At 30.1% G+C, this 14,314-nt stretch overlaps 1 protein-coding gene across 1 annotated transcript; it reads right to left on the bottom strand.

Annotated features, from left to right (window-relative positions):
- Window positions 1–411: 411 nt before the first annotated feature.
- On the bottom strand, window positions 412–13,420 carry LOC149491197 (protein GPR107). The gene is made up of 12 exons (XM_089712028.1): window positions 13,126–13,420; window positions 11,122–11,232; window positions 10,480–10,640; window positions 6,684–6,814; window positions 6,485–6,585; window positions 5,978–6,082; window positions 5,357–5,640; window positions 4,634–4,751; window positions 4,295–4,425; window positions 2,958–3,099; window positions 2,539–2,687; window positions 412–1,657 (listed from the first exon to the last, which is right to left on the bottom strand). The coding sequence occupies exons 1-12, from the start codon at window positions 13,210–13,212 to the stop codon at window positions 1,567–1,569; spliced, it is 1,611 nt and encodes a 536-aa protein (XP_089568154.1). The 5' UTR covers window positions 13,213–13,420; the 3' UTR covers window positions 412–1,566.
- Window positions 13,421–14,314: the final 894 nt, after the last annotated feature.

The following is a 14,314-nucleotide window of genomic DNA, read 5'->3' as shown; positions in this document are numbered from 1 at the left end:
AATTAGCAATAAGTTTCCCATGTATACTTTTATTAAAGAGTAATAAATAAAGATAATAACTTGGTTTATGGCAATATTATTTTAAGCTATAATTATAATCATGAACTTTTATAGAAACATATTTATGATATATTTACTACTTACATATTTCACCGGTTTAACTTACTAATATGTTTTGTTTGGGTTATTTAACACTAAAATTGAATTCTTTTTTAAAAGTGTCAAATAGTCTATTTGGAACATTACCAACAAGCTGTAATACCGATTTTAAACGTTGTAAACAAATCAGAAATACATAGAAATGAAAAATAGTTATTCATTTTTGATCTATACATATTTTGTATAATTTTTAACTGTATTTATTATATTACATTACATAAGTAAAGCTGATATTATTACATATTTCTTAAGACAAGCTACAAAGAAAAATATGAATAGATTTTTATAGATTAAAAATAAAAAATCAATCAAATAGTGTCAAAATTTAAGTTAATAAACTGTAATAATAGTTTTATAGACTGAAATACTGAAATAAAAATAATATTTTCTGGAGAAGAATAAGTAATTAACATTAAAATAAACTGCATATTATATTGGACTAGAAGTACCTGCATTGCCTTTCTTCAAAATTTAAGTACATTAATACTAATTCATCAAAATAATAAAAAATGAAGCTACCCATTCCCAAATATATGTCTTCCCAAATTCAAAAACATGTTTTATTACACTGAATAAATTCAAAGTTTTGTATTGTGATTTTTGAATTAAATTTTACTAGACACTGTTTCAGTAGTTATGAATTAAACCACCAGGTAATATTTATAATCCTCAGATGTATATGGACAATAATGAAAAACAAGTTGTTTAATAATTAGTTAAATCTTAACACTACAATATTGCTATACACATGTAAACATACATTTATTCTCACAGGGAAAAAGTGGCACACGGAAAAGGAAGAACAAAACAGGATTTAGTTTATTTTACTGAAATTAAACAACATTATGTATATCAATAATAATTTTATTAAGATAACATTCGATACTTAATAAAATAATAAAATTAAACAGTAAACCATTATTAAGATATTAATAAAAATAAGGTAAATTCAAAATTAGTGTTACCACTTTATTCCCTGAACAAAATATTAATTCATAAAAACAATTTACATAAAAACAATAATTTTATTGCTTATCTATCAATACTTACGATAAAACCACAACTCTAAGAAGGGTGATTATTTTTTCAGTCTACTTTATACATCTTCACAATTCTCTTATGATATAATCTACTCCTAACTACACACATAATAATACGTATATTGTATAATAAATTCACATTACATGCTTGTCAAAAATTATAATACAGTCAGTAGTCAGAAAGGGTTAAAAATTATTTGAAGAAATTTGAAAATACATTCAAGTAGAGAACACGAAATAAGTTATAAAGAAAAAATAATCATTTAAAAAGATTTCTTCAGACAAGCAATGTAATATGACTGAATTAACCGGTCCCATATTTTTAGGTATAATAATTTAGTCTATCTACTTTTGATTTATTATATTTTTATTCAGAATTTTCTTGCATAAGAGGTTGCATATCTTCGCGCCTTTTCTCTCTATTCGTAATACCGTCGAGTACGCCAATTTCCGATAAACTATAAAAGAGAATAGAAAATTATTAAAAATCATATTGCTTGCCAGTCACCATAAACATAAATAATAATATATTTATTAAATTGCTGAATTGTTTGACGAAAATTCTCGTGTCGTGTAATTTTTAACATTTACCACCGATTCGGAAAGCAGTGTCTACGGAGAAGAACCGACAAGAAACTTCATAGTTGCTCTTTTTATACATACACCTAGGAAACCTATTTTATAAAATTTTAGTCTGAGAATGGGTGGTTGACAATTTTCTATAACCATAAGTTAAAATTATCTGGTAGAAGAACATGTGCCGGGTCAGCTCTCTATCATATTTATATTTCTAGTTTATACTAGTAATCTGCCCGCGGCTTCGCCCTCTTTGTTACTTAACAAATTATAGCTTAATTATAGCAAATTTTAATGTATTAAAAAATCGCATCAAATTGAAATGCGTAGTTTTAAAGATCTAAGCATACATAGGGACAGACAGACAGCGGGAAGAGACACTACAGACAACTCTAAGAAGGGTGATAATTTTTCAGAACAGTTACTCTTTTTTTAATATGTATGGAAAAGGTCTGGTTATGGTTTTTTACAGGGAAATTTTTAGTACATTGGAATAATGTAATATTTAGTACTAGCTGTGTCCCGCGGTTTAACCCGCATTGCTCCGCTCCTGTTGGTCTTAGCGTGATGATATTTAGCCTATAGCCTTCCTCGATAAATGGGCTATTTAAAACCGAAACAATTTTTCAAATCGGACCAGTAGTTCCCGAGATTAGCGCGTTCAAACAAACAAACTCTTTAGCTTTATAATATTAGTATAGATTTTGCGTTTTTGTGTACAATTTATTTGAATAGATATTCATATAAATAGCTTCATACTCACACTTTAGGTTCGACATCATCATAAGTGGGTGTAAAGTACGGGTTGGCGGCCGCGGGACGGAACTTGTATCCCGTCATCACGAAGAACACGAACGTCGCCATTTCACGGAACATCTCGTCGATCCACGAGTATTGGAACGGGACTGTGTTCTGTAAACAAATATTATATATTATTAGGATTACAAGATTTTTATTAACTTGCAACGTATGCATCTTTAACGGAAAGAGCTGAAATTTTGTATAAATGTTCAGTTTGGATGACAATGCATAAGTGACATCATTCTAAATACAACATGGCGGCATATCCAATCAATCCAATGACAATTTATTAATATTTTTCTCATTAACTTTTTTTGTCTATGCCTTCCTAAAACGAACAAAAATAACGTTGACAAAAATCAAATTATTCATTGATCTTACCTCAAGAATAGTAACGATGATTCTAGTGAAGTATATATAGCACAGTATCATCACATAGAAATGTCTGAACAACTTCAGTTTCCGTAAACTAACCGCAGCCTTGCCGTCCGTCGTCGACGAATCCTCCAAGTGATGTATTGACCTGAAATATAAATAAAATATATATTTACTAGCGTTCCTCATGCGGTTTCACCCGAGTTCATTAAAACTTAATAAGCCCTCTTCACAACGGGCTGCACAGTTGGCCAAACAAATTGCACGTCGATGTTCGCCGCCATTACGGCAATTGACATCTACATTTACGGCCGATAGACATTTAGGCCCTTTACACTATCGTGATTGACTCTACTCGCCCAATGCCCATTGTGAAGAGGTCCCATAGGAAATTATACATTAAAACCTTTTTCGAGAGCCAAGCTATCCATCGGTGAACACAAAATGAAAATCGATTCAGTTGTTTTTGAGTTAAACAGACAAACTGACGCGGATAAATGTGAATTTTATTGCTTTACTTAAACAGCATAATATTTTTGTTAAATAGTGGCATAGAGTACACTTAAAATTTAAGAATGAGTAATTTTATCAAGAGATACATCATATTTTGTACTGCATATTTTTGAGGAGCATTGCTATCATATTTTGCTTATCTTTTGATTCTATATCACAAGAAACCCAAACACAATAAAAAGAAAACAACTATTTTACTTCGCAAGATTTTTCATAAACTATAAGTTCACTTCATACTCCTTCTACTTCATAATTCGCAAGAACGGTATAAGATATCTTATGCAGACAGAAGCTTATAAAAATATCACTTCTATTTCCTTTATGTCTTCCGTTTATGAAAGTAACAAAACGATGTATGGCGTCTTTTAATCGACAATCGATATATTTACGCTTCTACAAAGTGCTAAATAAACAGTTTAAAATAGAAACACTACCCACGTTTTTATTTTACAAACACGATTAACTAGTAGAATTAGGGCTGATTTTTCAATCCTTGGTTAAAACTTATTCGTCGAATAATGTATAAAACTACCATTTTAAAAACTTATTCTAATTGCCCGTATTTGACAGTTTACGTGACATTTTAATATTATCGTGTAATACTTTATTGGACGGATAAGTTTTATCCAAGCATTGAAAAATCGGCCCTAACACATAAATTGAAATATAAAAGTAATACAGATTAATTACTTCTTTAAGTCTTGTTTACAATACGCCCATCATTACTTACAGATACTTAACGAACTTTACAGTAATTTGAGAGTTCACTTTTTTTTAATGATTTACCACAACTTGGCAAAGTAGTTAAAACTCCCATTCACTATACATACCACACAACAGGAAACATAATGGCCCCGCAGCAAAGCACATCCACGAACATTAACAAAATCCTCCAAGCGTTGTGTTCAACCGCGCCCTCTTCGCTCTCGGCTATTATAATTTCCGCGACGTTTGCTACAACCTACAAAAAAGGATATTTTTGAATAAACAAGGAATTTGTTTGGGTTAAATTGAGAAAGTGAAAATAATAGAGATATGAAGAAAAGAGTATTTTAAACCTATTTCTTATAAGAACATTTTTAACCGTATATAGTATACACTATAATATTAATGATGTTATTTCATAAACTCAAAATTCTCACAAAAATCAACAAAATAACCGCACTTACTTGCAATGGAATGACAATCATGAATATTTTCTTATCCCGATCAGCCAGTATATGCTTTATGAAGTTCCATCCGGTGCCCACGAGTACGATGGTTACGAATAATACTGCTCCTTTTAACCTATAAAATGATTAAATATTCTTACTTAGGTACGTTGTTTTTAATGATTTGTAATAAGAAAATATATAAAAATATATGAAATAATTGTTGGACATTTATCTCGCTCAAACTCTACTGTAAGTTAAGAGAAAGTACATAATGTAGTAACGAAAAATATTTTTCACTTGTATATGTACGAGTAGGTACAAAGTTTATCGAGCTATAGAATGTAATTTCTTATATTACATATATATTAACAAATGCTCTATTGCTTTATGTTGTTTACCATGCAGCTGATATTATAATAAATAAATTGTTGTTAAAATAACTAGTACAGAGAATTATTGCCTAGGAAATATTCAATAATGAACAAAAATAAACTAGAAACATAAGCAAAGTCGCAGGCAACCGTTGGCGTAAAAATAATCGTTTATAAAAATTCTATTGAAGCAAGCAATTAATTTCATATGCACAGAGTAAATACTAAATACAGTTAACTACCTATGCGTGTCTAACCTACATTACCAACAATGCATTTAAAAAATTAAAACTACCCAAGCACCTAATAGCCCCCACACCGTAACTATCAATTATCGAATATATCACAATGTCAAAGGAATACTTACAAATGGGTTATATAGAACAATATCGCCCAAGCTGTGACGTGTTCGCCTCGTGTTTGTATGAAATGATAATTAATTCCATGGAAAGCGAGCGACATGGCCTTCAAGTACACAAGAACGCACATTATAATGTGAATTCGAAAGACTTTATGTCGACTGGTTTTGAGAATAAACGTCCAGAAACCAGCGCTGAGGAAGAATATAAGAGACATCATGCTGTATAGAGCTGGTAGTGGCATTTCACCCGCTGACAAGAAGTTGCCATCGTTACTTTCATATATCTCTATCTGAAATGTATTATTAAAATTAACAACTTAAGTACAAATGTGTATTAAGTATAAAATTTATTATTGGTACTTCTGTAATAAAAAAAATGTGTGCGTGTACTAGTGTACACACGTAAGAAGTAAAACTTCTTTATGACCTTATTTTTCAAAAAAATAATTTACTGTATGCAACTTTACAGAAATACGTCGAATCACGCGTGGTAAGGATAAGAAAAAGATGGCACGTAACGGAAAAATGTCACGCGTAACGAAAAAATGTTGCACTAAATTTTTTTCCAACACCGATAAAGAAGTTTCACTTCAATAATTACAATCAAAATATAATGTGTATAATTACCAGAGCATTAATAGTAGGAGCTGGGTCTGTACTCTCATGGGGACAATTATGGAAGTACAGATTGTACAAGCCCTCTTCTTTATCAGACGCCACATACATCGCAAACTGAAATTAAAATAATATATAAACTATGACAGCCTCCTCTGCATAGAAGAAAAATGTATGGTTATATATTATTGTCGAAAAAAAAATTACGACCTTTATAATATATAATTTCTTACTATCCTTTATCAATAAAATTCCCATACAATGCCAGAAAAACGTTAGAACTAATAATAATAGTTTAAAAAAACTAAAAAACACGCTTTTTATAGAAAACCGAACTAAAAAATAGAAAACTTTTATCAAATTAGTGTATTGTCATCGGTCCTCAATAAATCTACAAAGTTTGAACGAAATCTGGCCGTTTAAAGTGGGTCAAAATTGCGCCCAAAGAAGTCGGTTACAAACATACATGTGAAGCTAATATAAAGCGTGTAATATTAGTTTTAGTTAAAGAAAACTTACGCTAGTATTATAATAATCAAATCCATCCCGCGTTTCTTTTGTAATTGGAAGAACGGCATATGAACATTGCGGTCCTAGGTTGTTCACAATATTATCATTCTCTATTGGAAAAAAATAAGCAACAATTTAATTTACATGGAGATGTTCACAATTTTCAGATATTTTACATTTAAGGTGTTTTATTAAAAGATTTATTTACCAGAGACAGATCGCCTGCGTCGATTCACAAAGATGTACTGCGAATGTCTTTTTATCCTATCAATTGGAATCATTGATTTGTTTTGGTAAAGGTGTAAAGCTGTCACTTCTCCTTCACATGTAATGTTTAACCTGTAATAAAGTTACGAGTAAATAGGGTTCTAGGGCCTTGGCAGACATGATTACATAATTTGCCTCACTTCTTAACATCTGGCAGGATAGCAGTTAAATGTCTGCCTATTAAAGTTGAATATAAAACATCTCCAATGCCATAATTTTTCAATAAAATGCTACATATGCACTTTCTATATAGTAAATGGCATACATATATTTTCCATGAATATTTTGTCATTGAAACATTGAGTTTCTAGGTAACATAATTTTATGGTAGTAACATAATAATTTAGGTAAGGTAATATGGAAAAGAATATAGTTCTATTGAATGATGATAATTAGAATTTGTCACAAGTAATTAATAGTGATGTCTACATGTATCAATCCACAGTTTAACTTGAATATTACAAGGACAAATATTGCCCATGTATTCTTCTAAATAATATCTATATGTATGTCAAACCTCAATCAAATCAATTTAGTAATTTATGCTCAATTAAGCAAAACACACATTGATACAGACGCATAAAAAATTTCATGAATTTTGAAAATGAAAAAAGTATGCAATTGCAACAGCAAATAAAACAGGAAAAGAAAATTGCCATAGCATACATGCGTATATAATAGTCCATCTATTTGAAAATAATCTAGAATCATGGACGTATAAAAAAAGACGGACGGTATATCGCCTAAATATTGAGTGAAGCCTAGTAATGGCGGCGTAACATCCATGTGTGTGTGCCATGTTGCCATGGCAACAGTTGTCCTGATGACAATGGCGGCTGTATTTTTTTCTATAAATTTTGCCGTAATAATTTTGTCATTAAAACATAAAAGAAATAACTTGCTTCCCTGTGGAATGTAATCCCTTGTGTTTTGTTATTTAAAATTGTACTGTTGCGACACCATTTAACCACGCAAGACGGCATTTTAAATATTTTTTGTGAAACAGTGACGCAGTTAATCAGTCGGTAGTTCACGACGTAATGGCGGCCGACTATGGTGAGAGTGTGTGCGTGTTTATTGTCTTTACACGATCGCTAGCTTACTATGGTGGCTTCACGTTGTTTGTTCGTAATACGGCGTCCGTCTTTTTTTATACGTCCATGTCTAGAATTATAATATTTCAATGGAGTATGAAGTATCACTTGTATTGCATGAGGAAATCTATCCAATTTCATCATTTTGTATAAAATAAGAATACTCTTCTTAATATTAAATCAGGTTATGTTGAATTTGAGACAGATGAAAGCTTATCCAATACTTCTTAAGAAATGTTAATTTTAAAGAATTGTTAGAAATCGAATGTATGGTGTGCTTACATTGTTTATCTCATTTGCATTGACTAAAATAAACATTCGCTTTGAGCATCAATTTAACTAAAAAACCCATTACGATTTCAATACTAAAAAATGTGATTTATCAATCATCACATAATTGGAAGAAAAAAAAAGCATAATATTTTCAAATACTAGATGGAACACATTATTAAAAAACTAGATTTCCGCCCGCGGCTTCGCCCGCGTTTTTAAAGAAAACTCGCATAGTTCCTGTTCCTGTGGGATTCAGGTACCTACATACCAAATTTCATTGTTATTGGTTCTGTAGTTTTTACATGAAAGAATAACAAACATTCATGCATCTATCCTCACGAATTTTCGCCTTTATAATATTAGTAGGATATATAGAAAAACTATTCATATTCATCATATCATTATTAAAAAGAAAATAATGACAGAAACTGTACAAAAGTACAAGTGTCATAAGCCACATTTTAATTCTGATTGAATCAAATTATATCCTTCATACAGGTAAATTAGCTTGGAGAAATTTTTGCATATGTAGTGGTGTGTATATTACTCAGATCTTAGAGCGCGTTTCCACTATATCGTTCTGGCCTATACAAAAATGTTTCGATATCCTAACATTACTATTTAACTTTATACTTATTCCTAGCAACACTTTTGTTTTCAATAAAAACAAGTTTTTATTTGAAAGAAAATGGTTTTGACTTTATAAAAAAAAATATATCATTCAATTTTACGTCCTTGAGCAAACGACAAGGCGACTACCGTGAAACAATAAAATATCGTGTCCATAATAATTTGTTTCATAATTAATATTTGACCATAATAATTACGAAACAAAACAAATAAATAAATCGTCACTTGATAGTGGAAAGTGGAAACACGCACAAAACCAGAATAAACCAGTTTACGCTGTCCGCAGGTGCCACGTGCAGCCGTTTGGTAGCGTTAGAACATAAAGCACATTTCATTCAAAAATTATAATTATTATGTACGTAGTTTAATTGATAAATTTTGTATTTGTTGATTGTTGTTATTATTTGTTATTATTGTTATAATATTTGTTGAAGTGAATTACATGTCCCGCAGCCGGAGGCCCCAAATGAAAACTCAGATGTACTTAAAAACTACATTTAATAGCTAAAATGAGACTTTTACACCCATGTCTGCACGATGCAGACCGGAGTTAAAGAATGAATTTATACAGTTTAATAATTATAAAGACGTAAGCTTGGATGCTATAAGGGAAATCGCATCCACATTCTATTCCCGTGCGAACGGCGTATTCAGCAGTTTTGTATGAAGGCAGGGCCATAACTAGTGTTTAATTTGTGTGTAAGTGTTGTAACTTTATATTGTTAATTCAATATGGCTCCAGTGTTAAAACATGGTCGAGGCAAGCCTTTGACTTCTCAAACTAAAGAATTAAACTTTAAATGTCGTTTCTTTTTCAGGTTAGTAAATTTTTCATTTTAGTAACATTGTTAATGTAAAAGTTATATGTATGTTAAATGTGCAAATATTAAAATAAAGTCTCATCTTTTTCAGAGGAGAAACACATATAGTTTAATTTAAAATCCCTTATATATACAGGGTTACTTGTAAAACACCGGCAACCTCGCAGGACAAGATAGCTAACATCATAAGTAACAACATTTCGACTTTTGATAATTTGTTAGATTTTATTTTCATACAAAAATAAATATTCATTTAATTTTCCGTCTGAATATTATAAACTCTACGCCTCCCAAAAATTACGTAAACAAAAAGCGAACGAGAGGGGGAAGGGGGCGTCGCGTCGTCCATCCGATAATTAATAGAACATAGACTTACAAATGTAAGGAGAGTACAATAAAAGTTTAAAAAATCATTTAAAAATAATTTATTGCGTTATGCCAAAAGTCGTAGAACAAATGTTGTTATTTATGATGTTAGCTATCTTGTCCTGCGAGGTTGCTGGTGTTTTACAAGTAACCCTGTATAAAATAAAAACTAAAAATAAAATGTTGTTTTATTTTATTTGCTGACCATACACTACTACAAACGCAAAAATTTCTCCAAGCTAATTTACCTGTACTATTTATACAATATGCATTAGCAGATAAGGGAAATAACATCGCTGTGCAGACACTATATTATAGAAAAATTGCTCTGCAATATAATATATATAGTAATAAATAATATCTGTGTAAATAAAAATTATCACCAACAGTTTTTTTAAGTTCAAAAATTTTAAAACGGCACGACCAAATTTTAACATTTTTGTTAGGCAAGGATCTATGGAGGGAAAAAAAAATACAAGAAAAAAAAGGGAAAATAGTGCAAAACAATGTCTGCGGACGCAGCTAGTAATGAAATAAAATACCTTTCACATACCTCAGATTCTGGAAATCCATCTTCAAAAATACAATAGCTGGGTGATGGGGTGACAATAATGTACTGCTCTTTTCAACGCCTTTAAGAATGCAGGTATCTGAATGCACCTCCAAGTATGGATTGATTGCATCATTCACAGTTCTGTCCAATGTAAATCCATACTGTTAAACAAAACATGTGCGTAAACATTTTAATAAATATTAACAAGTTCTTAAATGTATGAAAGTTCATGTGAAGTAAAATATTTTAATAAATATTTACAAGTAATATGTACAGTAGAACTCCAATTATCCGAATTAATGGGGACCGGGACCCATTCGGATAATCAAATATTCGGATAATCGGATTTAAAAAAAAAATTGCCATTTTTGATATTGCACTATTTTTTTATTGAATTAAATGAAAGAAACATGAAATTTTCACATGTTTTAAATATTTTTGCAATCATTTTTCTTATTTCCTCTAGTGACAACGCATCTTTATCATCATCATCCTCTCCATATTCTTGTTAGGGGAAGAATAATAGCGCACTTAGACTTTTTTTGGACAATTTTTTGTGATTCGGATAATCGGCGATTCGGATAGTCGGAGTTCGGATAATTGGAGTTCTACTGTATATGAAATGTATGTAAGTTGGTTTACCTCTCCTAACACAGGCCCTGATGGTAATTTAAAGTTGATGACATGCACATCCAGTATGCCTCCTTGGAAAAATCCAAATGTAGTAAGATCCACATAGTGCCGCTCATCATCCTTGAATAAGAAATAAATTAGTTGAAAACATGAAATAATGAATTTCCATTCCATAATATGACATATATTACATACACAACATTATGACTTGTAATAAAAATGCAATTAAAGTGTTTTTTTATTGTGTTATTTTAAAAATTTATCACAATAAGAACTTATGCTTTTATGGCACAGTAAATATTTACTCTTGCTATAAACTAACCAAACTACATTTTTTATCTTTATTTTCTTGTGGAACATCATTTGATAAGAAAAACAAGATTTGAGACTTGTCGCTTTTGCATTTTGTAACATACTTGGTTTAAACAAGGATATAGATTTTACAAGCTTCATGAAAAGTATTTTGCATGATCAATTCTCAAGCACAATGAATTAATTTTTAGATACAGAATTATATTAAGGTTTAAGTCTGAAACTATTACATTTAAATAAGATTAATAAGTCACAAAAACAAAACAACTTTGTGCCAATAAAACAACACTTTTGTTTACTTTGTTCAAAAAGCTTGAAAACAATGAGAAGATTTAACATCAAACTTAATACAGATTAATTTAAATGGGAACTATATTTTCTATCACCAAAATTTATATTTGTCATCAAGTTGTATCACCTAATAAATAGATCTACCACCACGAAATATTTTCGTTCTCAAATAAACAAAAATTGTTCCCAGGTATGAATTATCAAATTAATATTAATTTATGTGTAAAATAAGAGATCGATAACCAATAAAATTATATTGCATTACATGAATATAAACTTCGTTCTTATAATAACAATTTTGTTACTTAAATAATAGCTCTGTGCTCAGAATGGTAGATCTGTCACCAAATAAATCGATTATCAATCCCTGACTGCGACTCTTTTTTATTTGATATTTTGTTACCAATACAGTAGTAACATTTTATTTCGTTCAGATATTAAATTAATAGTATTCGTTACCAATTTAATACATCAATTTATAATTTTAATGAAAAAAATGATCAAATTACTATTCTGTCTTTCTAATTATCTAATTTCTATCTTTAATTACCTAAGTGTTTTATCTACTATTCTGCTAGCCATAAGCCAGCTATTTTAAACCAGCGCTGATTGTTCAGTGGTAATTATTTTAAACAATAAATATTGATTATTTTGACTTTAATTGTTTTATTTACTACTCTGCTAAAATTTTTATTTAAATATAATTTATATATACTACCAGTGGAAATTTAGAACCTTGGTAGTCTAGTTAAGTAGCAGAATCTTTTGGTTGAAACGATCATGACAACCCTAATTTTTTATTTGAACTTAATGCAATTTTCTAGTAACATAATATGATTTATTGGTGATCTCTTTAAATTAGTTTGCTTAAATACTTATTAGGACACACCTATTATAATACATACAAAAACATTTATTTGGTACTAGACTTTATATCTCAGGATTTTAGGTTATTTATTGTGGAACTGATTTTGCATTGTTTGGTGACTACATTTTGGTGACAGATCTACTATTTTGAGGACAAACCCTATTATTTAAGAAACACAAAACTAATTAAATTGGTGATAGCTTAAATGATACCCAATTTAAATGTATTGCTAAGAAGTCTATTTAACTAGAGTTTGTTTTATGGCAAAACATATTAAACATCACACAAACATAGAGAGAAATAAATCAGGAACTGAAGTTATTGATATTTGCATGGATTTAGTATATTTGGTGTAGTTACAGAAAAGTATTTATTGTTTTCCTAATTTTTTGAGAGGTACAATACTATTAGTTTTTCTGAAACATATGCGTCTCTAAATAAATGTTATGACTTGAAACAAAGAGTTTAATTACGTTTATATAGAGCTACCCGCGTTTTATCAGATTAGATATACCTACATAATAAATATAAAAAATACTTGCCACTAGGGGAAGTTTATGAATTCTGGATGTTACTGTAGCTGCAAAAATAGCTATTAGAATAAAAGCCTTCTCTAGAACAGAAATCATGTTTCATGTCTAGCTTGCGACTTAATATTATAAACACAAATTCTTCCCTTATAACTCCTTCGAATTTGATAAAATCACGACAAATAAAACTTGGCACAAAGTTTTAAATATTACTTTTAATGAAAACTATATAAACATCATTAAATTTTCAATGTTTTTTAACCCAGCCGTTCATCATTCGCCACCAATGATCGAGTTCGAGTTTGCAATTTACCATCTACGTCAATCGCAAGTGTCAAAGATGACACGTACTTGTGGTATAGAATATACAGATAGTAATTCGTACAATCACATGAGTAATTATTGGTAATAAGTATTAAAAGCCACGTAATGTACGACATAAAAGAGATGAAATTAATTATTTTGGAACTAATTCGTTTTTCATTACCTGGCAACCCTGAATTGGCAATGTAGCTGTCAAGTTGAATAAAAATTTGTTGTTTTTTTCGTGAAGTGGAGAATTATTGAGATAAAATTGTTATTTAGAACAAGAAATTTAAATAAAAAAGGAGACATCATGAAAAAGGTTAAACGTAGCGGTGTCCGTGATGTGGTGTATAAAGTTTTTATTCGGTGTTTGTCCGAATTTCAAGCTGGAAAGTTATTGACTGATTTGGAAAACGTTTACAAACGTACAGCAGAATATACCGGTGAGATTCCATTTATTTTTGCTCAGTACTACGTAAAATAGAATATTCCATTAGTAACGAGTGTTTAATGTATGTATGTATGGCGATTATTACGTTTTCGCAATTTAATTTGAGGTTATTTGTATGTAAACAAAAACTAGTTTTTATAGTGCGACCAGCACAATTTGAGTCAAGAAGTTATATCCAATCCAACCAGCCTCAAATAAAGTACCTAGTTTAGATTTTACTACATAGTATAGTGATAACTGTTTTCATACAGCTATCTATCTATTAATCAATCAAACCATAAGAAAAAAAATCATATTTACTGTATCATATTTACAGATACTGAAGATGCCCCGTACCCTCTTGCCAGTACTTCGAAACAGAGTGATGATCAGTCCTTTGAAGGAGTAGAATATTTAGATTTTGATGAATTATATTAATGTACAAAATTTATCTACAAAAAAAAT

This window comes from Colias philodice, chromosome 1 (assembly GCF_061535455.1).
Source record: "Colias philodice isolate Cphi_HAF_F1 chromosome 1, ilColPhil1 Martin Lab GWU primary, whole genome shotgun sequence".
Classification (NCBI taxonomy): domain Eukaryota; kingdom Metazoa; phylum Arthropoda; class Insecta; order Lepidoptera; family Pieridae; genus Colias; species Colias philodice.
The sequence above is the reverse complement of the archived record's forward strand: the minus strand, read 5'-3'. Positions and strand labels throughout refer to the sequence as shown.

What these genes read in the sequence shown, in the direction of transcription:
- LOC149491197 (XM_089712028.1), bottom strand. Translation starts at nt 13,212, where the DNA reads ATGATTTCTGTTCTAGAGAAGGCTTTTATTCTAATAGCTATTTTTGCA. An exon ending in TTGTTCTATATAACCCATTT is followed by an intron (nt 4,752 to 5,356) that starts GTAAGTATTCCT and finishes ATCATTTTATAG; the next exon opens with GTTAAAAGGAGCAGTATTAT. An exon ending in GATGATGTCGAACCTAAAGT is followed by an intron (nt 1,658 to 2,538) that starts GTGAGTATGAAG and finishes TCTCTTTTATAG; the next exon opens with TTTATCGGAAATTGGCGTAC.